Source organism: Oryzias latipes, chromosome 1, assembly GCF_002234675.1.
Source record: "Oryzias latipes chromosome 1, ASM223467v1".
NCBI lineage: Eukaryota > Metazoa > Chordata > Actinopteri > Beloniformes > Adrianichthyidae > Oryzias > Oryzias latipes.
The window spans coordinates 36,081,822-36,095,746 of record NC_019859.2 but is presented as its reverse complement, the minus strand read 5'-3'; the positions used below and the strand labels follow the sequence as shown (position 1 = coordinate 36,095,746).

Below are 13,925 nucleotides of genomic sequence, written 5' to 3'. Positions count from 1 at the left end.
AAAGATTGCTTAAAGGGAGAGGAAGGAAGAGAATTCATTTAATCCCACCTCTGTTCTACCGTAACCATTTTATTATATAATTTATCCTTATCAGTTCATAACTTCTATCAGACAGAATTAAGAATCCTGAAGTATCAATAAACCACAAAGGTGAATTAATTATTATGTAAAAATAGACATAACACTGTTTCATGTCTATGAAGACTCTCATTCATCCAGGTTGGTTCCATTGTAGTAGGTTTAGGGGATGTCACCTGGACTTGGTTTTAAAGTTAGAAGACGTTTCACCTCTTATCCAAGAGGCTTTGTCAATTCTGAATTAGCTGGTCGAAGAGCTGGTATATATGCGCTCATGGGGGAGGAGTCAGACCTGAAACTGGATGGTATTGTCAACTTAGCCTTAGCCATGTAGGCTAAGTTGACAATACCATCCAGTTTCAGGTCTGACTCCTCCCCCATGAGCGCATGTTTCCCATTTTGACTTTGGGGTCTCCAGTCCATATTCTGCACACATGTTCCTGTATATTATTCCAGCCACTTGATTGTGGCGCTCCATGTATGCTTTCCCTGCCAGCATCTTACACCCTGCAGTTATGTGCTGGATTGTTTCAGGCGCCTCTTTGCACATTGTACACCTTGGGTCTTGTCTGGTGTGGTAGATCTACACCTTGGGTCTTGTCTGGTGTGGTAGATCTGAGCCTCTATGGCTCAGGTGCTCAGGATGAGCGCTTAAGTGCTGTCCTGTAGGCCAGCCCTTTCTAGCCATTGGTAGGACTTCTTGATATCAGCCCCCTCAGTCATGGTCCGGTGGTACATCCCATGCAGGGCTTTGTCCTCCCATGAGGATCTGTCCTCCAGCACTGTATCCTCTGCTCTCCATTGCCTGAGACATTCACTGAGGACACTGTCAGTTGGGGCCTTGAGCTTGATGTACTCATGCATCTTGGATGTTTCATCCTGGATAGTGGCTTCTACGCTCACTAGTCCTCGGCCTCCTTCCTTGTGGCTAGCATACAGTCTCGGGGTGCTGGATTTGGGATGGAACCCTCCATGCATGGTGAGGAGCTTTCATGTTTTAACATGCATGGTCTGTATCTCTTCCTTTGGCCATTTTATTATTCCTGCAGGGTATCTGATAACTGGCAGTGAGTAGCTGTTTATTGCCCGGGTCTTATTTTTGCCATTGAGCTGGCTTCTCAGGACTTGCCTTACTCGTTGGAGGTATTTAGCTGTTGCAGCTTTCCTTGTTGCCTGTTCCAGGTTGCCATTTGCCTGTGGAATTCCAAGGTGCTTGAAACTGTCCTCAATGTCTGCAAGTGTTCCTTCTGGGAGTCAGACCCTTCCTGTGTGGACTACCTTGCCTCTCTTTGGCTACTTTCACACTGAAGGCTGAAACGACCCAATTCCGATTTTTTTGCCCCTATGTGACCTGTATCTGATCTTTTCATGACAGTCTGAACGACACAGATCCGATCTTTTCAAATGCGACCCAGGCCACTTGGGTATGTGGTCCTGAAGCCGATACGTATCCGATCTTTTCAAATGCGACTGCCGTCTGACCGGCCAGGCCACATGAATCCGACCTGTACGTCATCGATTCGCTACAAAAGTCATAATTCTGCGTTAAAGTAGGCGGGAACTAGAACATAAACAACAACCATGGCGGACAATGCTGCTGAGACCAGTTAGTGGAAGGGAAGCCAGTTCACCGATTGGATTCATATTTTGGGAGACAGCTCTATTCAGGCCAAACTCCAGGGCTCTTATCGCAACCGTGCGGTTTTTGAAAATATTTCCAGCTAAATGGCAGAGTGTGGTGTTGAACCTTCCCCGCGATAACTTTTTTTTTTCTCCCTTTCCGACCATGGACAGATGTGCGGGAGACAGAAGGTGGATCCTCCTCCGGGGTTCACTTCCCCGTTCGGACCCTCAGATTCTCCAGAACAGGTTAATAAAGAGTCAATAGCATTTATTCTGGGGGAAGCCTTCTTCTTTATTGTTCTCCTTCCTCCATAACACACAACATGAATGCGCCCCCCCCCCCCCCCAACAGCCCCCCCCATTCTCTACCTCGCTGCACGCGCTTTCTCCTCTCTCTTAAGGCCTGTTAACACCGGGACGAATTTCGCCCGCGATTTTCGCCGACGTTTAACGCCTCGTGACTAAACAAAGGGCACCAATGTGAGTGTGCACACCTACGCGAAAAAACGCCACGCGTCAAAGCGTCACTTTTTAAAAAACGCCTCGGGTTCGTTTTTTTGGTTTGACGCGTCGCGTCGAAATCTATTCGACCAATGAGAACGGCGCTTTTGCACACGTGTCTGGAGCTTCTGAAATTACAGTAAAACACCACTTGGGGGCGCTCAAACCCAAAACTGCCTTGCTGAGCACACATACCAGCGAAGAAGGTAGACGCCAAGTAGCGTCTACTCTGCCGTGAAGAAATAATGACGGACATTCTAAAATATCCCCGAACCAAGCACCAGTTGGAGCTACTGATGCTTGAAATATTCATGTTTTCTTTGTTTGATTCTGACAAGCGCGTAAGTACTTACTCTCTTCTTCTGAGTGAAAAGCGACTTTAAGAAGCGTAAAGTTGCGCAGCGCCACCTGGTGTACAGGAGTATTTCTGTTTTACATTAAGCGCCATCTAATGTCAGGGAATGTTATTGCATGTTCACTCGGCTCATCGTCAGCGAAAATCGCCTGGGTGTGAACACAAAAAACGCTGGCGAATAACGCCTGGCGAATATTTGTCCCGGTGTGTACGGGCCTTTACACACACGCGCGCGGCCCCAACACATACACATCCCCATTCCACTACAGTGGGTCCAGACGATCCCGGCTCCAATGCCTTCTTAAAATGAGAAGATTGTTATTGTGCTGGCTCCTTTGAGAAAATAAATGTAATAATGCAAAAAGAGCTCCGCTTTGACAACACTGTTGTTGACATCCATGTTAACGTTGGCTACTTACGCAAACAACGAGTGACGTCATTCACCGTTGAGCTACTCTTCTGCGCATGCGGGTCACTTCTGGGTCATTTCACGGTCACACAGGAGATCACAAAAATTCACATTTAATTGGAAATGTGAACAGCCTTGGAAAAAAATCTGATTTTTTCAAGAAATTGGAGTTGAGCATTAGGCCCTGCAGTGTGAACGTAGCCTTTGTCACCATCTGGCTGCATTTCTGGAGCCCGAATGACATCCCAATGTCAGTACTGTAGATCCTGGTGGTGTGGATCAGGGAGTCAATGTCACGCTCGCTCTTAGCATATAGCTTGATGTCATCCATGTAGAGGAGGTGACTGATGTTGGCCCCATTTCTGAGTCGGTATCCATAGCCAGTCTTGGTGATTATTTGGCTGAGGGGGTTCAGACCTATGCAGAACAGCAGTGGGGACAGAGCATCACCTTGGTATATCCCACATTTGATGGACACTTGTGCAAGTGGCTTCCCATTGGCTTCAAGGGTGGTTTTCCACAGCTTCATTGAGTGTCCTATGAAGGCTCTTAGAGTCCTGTTGATGTTGTACAGCTCCAAGCATTCAGTGATCCACGTGTGTGGCATTGAGTCATAGGCTTTCTTGTAATCAACCCAGGCTGTGCACAGGTTGGTGTGTCATGACCTGCAGTCTTGAGCGACTGTTCTGTCGACCAGGAGTTGGTGTTTGGCTCCTCTGGAGTCTCTACCAATGCCCTTCTGTGTGTTACTCATGTATTGATCCATGTGCCTATTTATCTTGGTTGCAATGATGCCTGACATGAGCTTCCATGTTGTGGAGAGACAGGTTATTGGCCGGTAGTTGGGTGGGAATGCACCCTTTGAGGGATCCTTCTGGATCAGGATCGTTCGCCCTTCTGTTAGCCATTCGGGGTGAGTCCCATCTCTTAGCAGCTGGTTCATTTTTGCTGGTTCATTTAGATGTGATATGTACATACATATATATACAATGGCTATAATATAAATGCTAATTTTAAAATCCGTGTGCAGGTTTTTCACAATTTCAGGATCTTTTTATATATTTATGAGAGATTTATTGGTTGACTGTGTGATCTCACACGGTCATATTTATGTTTTTAATTATGAACAATTTGGGGCTCCATACATTTCCTCCTGTTTCTCCTTTTGCCATCAAATAAAAACACCTCAGTAATGGTAGAGAAGTCAATTAACCCCTTCATTGCCATATGTCGGCAATTCAAAACGAACAATTCAATCTAATTAAAGTAGCATCTCCTTGAATAGAAAAAAAAGTAAATAATTTGAATAAATTCAGGCATGAAAGGGTTTAAAAAAATCTGTAGGCCTACAGGTAAATTCACCTCTATAGGCCAACTTTAAGAACTTTGTTTCAGAACAGCAACCATTGCAGCGGTCGGCAACATTTCTGATATCATTTTATTGATTATATATGAGCAGACCAAAAGCTTTGGCACTTTGAAAACACAAAATCTGAAAACCTCCTTCCGATGGAGAGCAGTTCCTGATTCACACACTTATCTAGCTTTAGCTCACAGACTTCACCCAAAACAACAGACTTCCAATTACCTGAAAGGGAAGGTGAGATGGGGTGAGGTGGGACAAAACCGAGACGGCGGGGAGAGACACCAACACAGCTCCGATCACGTGACGGAACAGCCAACCAGAAACCACCGTGAGCACGGAGCCAGCGCAGGTCATCAGCTCCTTCAGAAAGAAGGTGATGCTGCGAAAAGAGGAAGACAAGGATTTTCAGATGAAGGGCTGCAGAAAGGAAAAGGAAAACTCAAGGAATGGCTGCCTGACCACCCAATTATTGTTATGTAGAAACATTTATGTATCTATTTACTTACTTATTTGTTTGTTTGATTGAATATCTAGTGAGCTGTAATCGTACTATCATTTGTTTGTTTCTTTGAGCTGCCATGACGACTGACTTTCTCTCTGTGAGATAAATGAAGTTCAATTCAGTTCAGTGAAGTTTTTGTTCATTGAAATACTAAATCAATCCTATCTTTGACGGGACTGACTGAAAAGGATCTTTAAATGTCGTCACTGTGGAGTTTTCTTATAAGTCTCACTCCAAACATCTTCCGACTTCCAAAATGATAATGATGATGATGATGATGATGACGATGAGGCCGTTTTTAGCCTAAATCCAAAAACCTGTGTCGTTTTCTAGGACACAGTAGTTCCAGAACATTCTGCAGAGCGGCAGGAGTTTATTAGAAATTCACTTCATAGTTGTGGGCGGGGCCATTGGCGTGGAGCAGGGGTGTCAGACTCCTTTTCACTGAGGGCCACATCAGCATAGCGGTTGTCCTCAAAGGGCCAGACATAACTTATACATGTAACTAAATGTAATGAAAAATACATGTAACTACTCCTTAATTTTAAATTACTCATTTATTTATTTATTATAACTTTTTTAAGTGACAATTCCAGTTGCATAGAAAACATGTTTGCTTGTTACTTTAGCATAAACCTTTTACATTTGATTCTGTCAGGTTAGGTTATATCGACAGTGTTTACGTCCTAATGTATATTTGTCCAATCCGATTTTTCAAGTCCAATTCCCCCTAGATATGAATAAATACACAACAATTTTTATTCTTTATTTTAAGAAATTAAAAACATTTATGCTCTCGCGGGCCACATGAAATGACATGGGGGGCCACATTTGGCCTTGAGTTTGACACATGTGGCGTAGAGCAACCCCGCGCCCCCTTCCCCTCTCCGTTGCTGAGAGCTTGGAGCCCACCGAGCGCCTTTTCAACAATTTTTTTCCCAGCGACCTTTTTTCCGTCTGCTCCTGATTCACAGTGATTTGAATAAAGAAAAAGTCAGAGATGCCGTTTTTAATCTTTAGTTTTCTTTATGTTTCTCCTCCATCATCAGAGAAATGATGCAAAAACAAAATAAAAACACAGTTTCCCTTGGAGTGGGTCATTAATCAGATTATTTTTGAGGGAGGGGGTTTCAGCTGCATCTAAAATCCATATCTGTGAGGCAATACCTGAATTTTTTTGAAAAAACATATTTTATACACAGAGTTGACCAGTAAAACCAGCTGGAACTAGTTCTGTAGGCTGGAGCTAAAATCCACTGCAAATAATGAGTGCAGGTGTCAGTCATGTGGAAAAGCTCAAATAACTTTTGTTTTTCTGTTTGATCCAAATGGACATCAAACTTTCAATCATTCAGTCATTTATTTTTGTTCCTTTCACAAATGATTTTTGTACTTTTTTTGAACATTTTCACAATTGGAAAGGAGCAGAATTGAGAAATTACTATTCTTAAAGTGAAAAAATACTATTCCTATAGTTGTCTGCCCCCTTTTAAACATTGCATCATTTCTCCATCATCTGTGCTCAGATTTCACCAAATAAAGTTCAAATAAACCCATTTTGTAGTAAATCCATTCCATTTCTTTAGTACTTACATTCCAAACATTCCAGTCAGTCGTCAAGTTTGTAAAATTGAATTTGTTTCTGTTTTATACATCCGTATATATTGAATAATATTTTAGCTCATTCTATATGATACTATAGACACACACTTTTACTTTAGTGTTGTTCCAGGAAACTGTTGTTTGAAATTAAATCTTCTATGATTTTCATCTCCTGCAATAAAACTCAAAAGCTTTTGTAAGTCTTCTGCTAAATCTCTGTTTGTAGCTTTAAACATTTAAACTTAAAAAGGTCTGTGATTCAATGACAAGTTTAAGTTTTAATAAGTCTGACTCTAAATGTTCATCTCTAAATGTAGCTTTGTGAATAATTCCAATAGCTCTCTGTTGTACGGGCAGACTTGATTACTACTACAAACTGAATCGTTTGCAGTAAATCGGTTGGAAGAAATTTGACTTGAGGCCCTAAACCCACACGGACACCCTCCGTCTTACTGTATGGAGAGCACCAGCGAGGTCAGCTCCAGGAGACCGGCCATGGGGGCCAAGACCAGGGCGGCGGATCCGGCAGAGGCGATGGTGGAGGAGGAGCTCGCCAGAGACGGCAGGAAGCAGGCCAGGGTCAGGGCCAAGAAGACGAAACAGCCCAGCAGGACATCCAGGAAGGAGCTGAAGGTTGGGCTGGCAAAGGTCTGCACCTCAACCTGGTTCATCACCTGGAACCCGAGACAACGCCGTGTCAAGTATGCAAAAGGCCAGAAAGAATCAAGACTAACGTGGATCTTAGTGCTTCCTTTGAGTGTTTTTGGTCCCACGTGTTGCTTTCAGTGTTCTTTTCTTCCCAAACACATCAAATAAAAACAAACCAAAATGATGGAATTTGTCAGCACCTTCAGTTTTAACTCCGTCTGACTGTAATCTGTATTCATCTGCTTTTCTTGTTTGCTTGAAATTGTTATTTTCTGACTGCAAAAAGACACATTTTGCGAGAGTGGAAATGTACGGCTTCTCCCTGCTTTACAGTGTGGCTCACTGACATGCTATCCGTCATCCACATGGAAAATTAAGGTTCACAATAAACTCTGGACACCATTTCTAAATCACTTTCATTATTTAGCTCTGTATTGAGACTGCATTTGTGTTTTTCTAAAACACAAAAGGAAAAAAAGAGGAAAGATGGAAAATGAAGTCTTTGTCTTCTGTTCAGTGTGTCCAAAAGGAAACTTTGTGTTTTTTCTTGCTTTTCTTTTCTTTATGCCCAATTTGGACAGCCTGTAAATATATATTGAATAGAATGTAACTGGCAATTATTTATTAACTTTTCTTTTTTCTTTCTGTCTTGTAATGATCTAAAGAGCAGCTGAACTGTTTGTTTTCCTTGTCTGTCATTTCGTCTATTCAAAAAGGAATATAATACATATATAAAAATAAAAAGGAAAATGTAATTTTCTCTCCGATGTCAGCTGTCAGGCTTCATTCAGCAGTGTTAGCCCTTATTAGGGTCTAAGTTTTATCCATTTCTGTTTCTATTTGTATACGTTTATCTATGATCAGCATCACGTTTTGGTAATTTTTATTTATTTAAATAAAATTCGTTTTTTTTCCCTTTGGACTTCAGCATTTGGTTGCTCCTCATGTGAAATTATGTTCATGTTGGATTATTCCATTTTTAATCAACGATCAGTAGGAAGTAGTATGAAGATTGTAACATTTAAAAATGAAAAATGATGGTAAAGCCAGTCAGGCGTTTGTTTTTCTATGTTCTGCAGTACCTCTGGTGTACCAGCAGGGGGCTGTGAGTCAGTGGAATCAGTGCAACAAAACCTGACCTGAACCTTTAAAAAAGCTTTCTTTAGTGTCATGTTGATCGCCATGTCATACAAATCTAGGACAAATATATTTCAGGAAATGAGACGTGTGCATTAAACAATACAATTGTTCATCTATCAAGAAGGAAAGGCTTTTTGGTTTTGTGCACCTCCTCTTTGTAGCTGCTGCGATAGGCCTTTTCCAGGGGTCTCTCCAGAAAGTTCAGGCTGAATTTGTTGATGGGAGGTTTGAAGAAGTTGTCCTTCATCAAACTGCGGTCCAGGCAGAAAAAGAGTATTTGTTAAAATGGACAAAAAAAAGTCTTTTGATGTCAAGACGGGAAAAAGGAGCATAAATTATCATTGTCATTGGAATCATCCCTGAGTAACACTATAAGTTCACGAATTCCTGCTGCTTACCTGTCCTCCCTGATGACGTCCACAAAGTGGGCGTCGCTTTTGCGTTTGTAGTTCTTGGCCCGCAGCTGTATGAGGGCAGAGTGATCCATGCCGGGGCCCGCTGCCCCGCTGCCCCCGGCCAGGCCCAGGCTGGTACCGGTCGTGCTGGTCTTCTTCTCTTTCTCCTGAAGGATGTCACACAGGGAACTGTGGCTCGCACGAACGGGCTCCTCCAGTCTGGGGCCCAAGAGGCCGTTGGCGGTCCTGGGACTGTGACCTGGGACGAACTTTAGGAAGACATCACGGTGGTGAGAAAGAGAACATGCAAAACAGAGGATTCAAAGAGGCATTTCGGAGTCTCTAAAGAGCGAAAAGAAATGGGAAAAGTGGGTCCAGTTCTTCACCGCGACCATACAGACTCCGCAGAAGCCCACTAAATGTCCACCTATCAGATACAACACTCCCAGTGAATTTGGTCATGACTGTTTCTCCCGCTGTCTAATAATGAATGCGAAGAAACACCATTTTCATTAGTTTTATGTTAATTAACCCCAAACACAGACATGGACCGTGTCAACAGCAGGTATTTCCACCATTTGCTGTAGTGACGGCTGGACAGCGGCGTCTTCTGCTCCTCACTAGACTCATGATGCTGTTCTAAGGCGGTCCACTCTTCAACAAGTTCTACATGCAGTTCTGCCCGGTCACTTGGAGGTCCAATCCTCCAGTCTCTGCTTCAGCTGATCCCAGACCTGCTCTATGGGGTTGGGGTCAGAGGTCATTGCCGGTCATACCAAATATGAGACCACGCCCACTTTCTAAAGTCCGGCTTTAACAATTCTAGCACCATGTGGTGGATCATCATCATCCATGAACAGGAAGTTGGGGGTGTTCTGGTGGAATTGGGGGATGATGATGGTTCTATGACGTCTCTGGGGTCAGAACCTGCAGTGACTGGACCGTCTACAAGAACCTGGTGATGCCGGTCCAGACTGTTGCACCCCCCCCACCAAAGTGAACCTTTGAGACCATGCTGACCTCGGCGTATCGCTCGCCTCACCTTCTCCAGCAACGCTGACGACCTTCACTTCTGCACGGTGACCCGACCCTCATCCGTGAACGGGACAGCAGACCGTGGCTGCATCGTCCAGATCACATGGTCTGTATGCAAACGTTCATGGCGGTGTGGGTGGAGTCACCTGCAGTGGTCGTCTGTCATTCCAGTCAAAGCGGTGGAGTCACTTGTGATTGGTTAGTCTGGAGACCCCAGTACCCCTCCCATCTGGTAAATGGCCTGCAGCTGTGTGGCGTTTGCTAAACCAGGTCTGAGGTCAAAGGTCATTAGGTTCTAGTCATGGTGGTGGTCCGTCACTGAAGGGCTCCACTCCTGGGTCGGTCACAAACTCTGACAGTAGTTCAGAGTCTTGATCCAAGTCTGCTGATGACACTGAGACAAGTTCACCTGCAGCACCTGACCGTCTACCACCAACCTGAAGGCGCCACGACCAGGTGGAGCTGCTCGTCCGCTCAGCTGCATCGTGTTCATGGCTGTTAGAACGATGAACTTGGAACGACTCGCTGACTAAATCAGATTTTTAGACCCACAGAAGGTCGACAAAACGCTGAAAAGGTTTTTCTGTTGGATTGTTTTGGTTTTGGCTCCAATAAGTAACTGAACACAGAGAGACCATCATGTAGAAACACTAGAGGAGGCGTGTCTATCAGCACAGTACAATCACTTCCCCATCCAGAAAATCTGTGAACCAAACCCATGGATACAACAGTTTCCATAATATCTCACATTTATTGGGAGTAGTGCATCTATATTGGCTTTATTCTGTGAACAGAGTTAAAGGCCACAGATGACAAGTCAGCTGCACATCAGATCAGAGGATCAGACCACAGATTAGGGTCTACAGACAGCACACCAGCTGGGCTGTGCCATGCTGAAAGCGCCACAGGGGGTTGATTGCCGTCCCTTAGCTCCACTTAGAAATCGTCAGTTCTCTGCCACTGCAAACACTAATGCTGATGCGGTTTGGGGCAGTCACCACTCCTACCGACTCAGACCAATCGTTGCTTATTAATGACATCCGGCTCCAACATGGCGGCGTTTGTATCACAAAAAAAGGGCGACTGAATTGACTTTATTTGGTTGGAAGTAAGTCCATGTGGACAGAGAGTAACCAACATTCTATCCACAAAATTATAAGCAACACTGGTTTTAAGCAAGTAAATAATGCTATCAAAGCACATTTTCAGACTAGTGTCATCTAAAAATCATCAAGAACTGTTAGACAAACGCAGCGTTAGCGTCACTCTGCATCCATGTGTGCCGTACCTTAACGCTGCTGCACTTGTGTTCTTCCTGGCAGCCGTTCAGCACGGTCGCATCGTCACTGCGCTCTGCAACCGATGACAGCGCCATGCTGGGGAACACACAAGGAACCTGCAGAGACAAATCCAGAGCAGAGGAGAGGATGACACACTCAAATGTCAAACAGAATCCCTATGAGTTTGAAGGAATGTCCTTTTAAGGCTGCCTGCTGCTGTGTGATCTACCTGTTCAACTGCTGACCTAATCCAGAGACTGGAAGGAGGAAAATACTGTCTGTAACTACGATATACGGGATTCTATACGTTTGATTTTCATGCAATTAATCTAACTCTATTTGAAAATCATTACCTATCCATTAATCCATCCATGCATTCAATATTTATCCATCCATCCATCAGTCCATCCATCTACCCACCATCCATGCATCCATCCATCCATGGGGTTGCTGGAGCCTAACCCAAACACTGTTGGCTGCAGACGGGTTACAGCTCACCAGCTTCTTGCAGGGAGACAATCATTATACAGTTTATCCCCCAATATTAGCCCCGGCGTCTATTAGATTGAGGCGTCTACTGGAGACCTGCGTTTATTCCATCACAGACAGATGGCTAACGGCTTCATTTTGCTGTAAAAATGCAGACAACACCACCAGATAAGCATGGCAGGACTTATTGAAGCGATGAGAACATTGTATTACGTTCTGATTAGCGCTGGCTGGGAACATTTGTTGTCTCTTTGAAGCATTGACCTCCATATCAAAAATCGTTTCATGCGAATCATTTCTGGGGAGACACGCCCATTCTTCCAATTTATCGCTCGCTTTCTTTGCATTACCACCAGGAATTCGGTTTGCTCCTTTTCTGAGGCCGTCTTCTCAATATCATCCATCTGCTTGCGCCATTCTTTGTAAAGTTTAGGATCCCCCCCAAAATGTCACGCAGATGCCTCACCAGGATGTGCTTTGGCGTACGAAGTTTAGATCCACTGAGCGTTTGTTGGCCATCACTACCTGATCGCTACACTGTTCACAGTCGAATGTGCACGGCCACTATTAGAGACCGGCATCTAAAGTAACGACCAGGCAACTATTGTAGATCGGTGAAAATTAAAGACCGCCCACCATTGGAAAATATACGGTATGTAATGGTTTCAGTGTGTTTGTACTGTATATACATGAAGTGCAAATTTAATTTGTTTTTATTGTTGAAAATTGCTTGAAATAAAGCAATCAATCAAAATGGTCGATATCACAAGTTCTGTTTAGAAGCATCTGATTTATGAGTCCGGCTTTACCCAACGAACTGATGAAAAGCTACAACTGTGCAGGTTATTCTTACCGCCGTCCTATCTGCCATGTGGTGGGGGAGCTGGGATTCGGCAGCGTGCGCACCTCCAGGGATGAGGTCCGGTGTGCGCGACTGAGGGCACAATGGCAGACTTACCAGCGCCCCCCCTGCCAGTCCCACCTGACAGCAGCCACAGTGCACATTGTTACCAAGCTTCCTTCCGGAGATCAAGTACGTTTTCACACCTGAAAAACAGGGAAAAGACAGATAACTGACAGCTTTATGGTGAGTTCATGGCTTTTCTTAAATTTGGTGCTTTGGCTTGACAAAAGATGGATTAATATCTGCAGCTTAGAACATAAAATAACTTTAAGTACCACTGCGATCATCCTCTGATCTATTTTCAAGACGTTATTTAATTGTGATAATGGCGTTTTTTTTTCTCATAAACCTGTGTCTTTTTCTAGGACAAAGTTTCTGCATAGCTGCAGGTAGAGTGGAGTAGAGTAGAGCAGAATAGAGTTTCAGAGGTGTTCATTAGAAATTCACCTCTGTGCTGTGGATGCAGAGCAACCCCGCCCCCCATTCCCCTCCCCATTGCTGAGAGCTCTCTGTTTACAGTCCCTCCCACTAGCTTACAGCCCCTCACACCCCCAAGCTGACATTACTGGTAGTTTACAAAGCACGTCTACTAATATATTCATTCATAATACTACCATATTTACAATACAGAGTAGAAGTTTGGGGAAATACTTATAAAACCAATGTACAGTGTTTGTACATCTTACAAAAATAAGCTATTGGAATCGTTCATGGTGTGGATTATGGGACACATACAAACGTACTTTTTTTAAAGTCGGGTTTATTGAAATTATGGGATCTAGTTAAATTCAAAACAGCACTCATTATGCATAAAGCCAGAAATAACTTACTACCAATAAACATAAAACAAATGTTTAAGGACAGAGATGGAAGTTACATTTAAGAAATCAGCTGAACTTCAAAAAGCAGAAAATGTGCTCATCAATTTGTTGTGTGGATTTATGGAACGGACTGGATGAAGGTTTAAAACAAACCAAAAGTTTCCATGCATTCAAAAAAACCTACAAGATGTCACTGATGGAACTGGACAAGACCAGAAATGATCAATAAATCCAGAAATGTCACTTCTGCATCGGGGCTATGCAGAATGTAATATGAATGTTCTGAACAAAACTGTAAATAGAAATAAGCAGATCATCAGGTGTTGTAAAAAAAAGGGGCGGAGTCATACAAGATTCTCTTAACCTTCTCAAGCACACCGTCTTGTTTTATCTGTCTGTTATAAAATCTTGTGTTTATTTTTATTTCTGTTTGAAGTAAAGAAATGAAATTAAATTGATGCAACATTTGAATTGTTTCCAGGCATAAATATTGAAGGCAATCAGGAAGACGGAATGGCAGAACGGTGAATCCCTGTCATCGTGTCAGATGATGACCGTGGGGATTCTTTGAAGAATCGGAGGCACAGCTTTGACAACACTGCTGCTGTCACAGCCTCCATTCCTCCTGCTGCTTTTCTTCACTGCATGTTAAGCCTGAGGTCAGGTTGCCACATAAAGTGCTGGAGTCATTCCCGCTTTCAAAATAAGTGCAAACGTCATGAGGACCGATCCGATTAGTGGTGTTGGAAACGTCCAAACATACAAATACAAAGAACC

At 43.6% G+C, this 13,925-nt stretch overlaps 1 protein-coding gene across 2 annotated transcripts in view; it reads right to left on the bottom strand.

Moving 5' to 3' along the window:
- LOC101163149 (adenylate cyclase type 9) overlaps window positions 1-13,925 on the bottom strand; it is a 51,388-nt gene that overhangs the window by 11,906 nt on the left and 25,557 nt on the right. For both annotated transcript variants that reach the window (XM_011480969.3, XM_023961011.1), the window contains exons 3-8: window positions 12,277-12,470; window positions 10,943-11,050; window positions 8,623-8,888; window positions 8,373-8,475; window positions 6,890-7,110; window positions 4,555-4,711 (exon numbers count right to left, since the gene is read on the bottom strand). In XM_011480969.3, coding sequence (XP_011479271.1) covers window positions 4,555-4,711; window positions 6,890-7,110; window positions 8,373-8,475; window positions 8,623-8,888; window positions 10,943-11,050; window positions 12,277-12,470 — 1,049 coding nt within the window. The remainder of the gene's footprint in view (window positions 1-4,554; window positions 4,712-6,889; window positions 7,111-8,372; window positions 8,476-8,622; window positions 8,889-10,942; window positions 11,051-12,276; window positions 12,471-13,925) is intronic.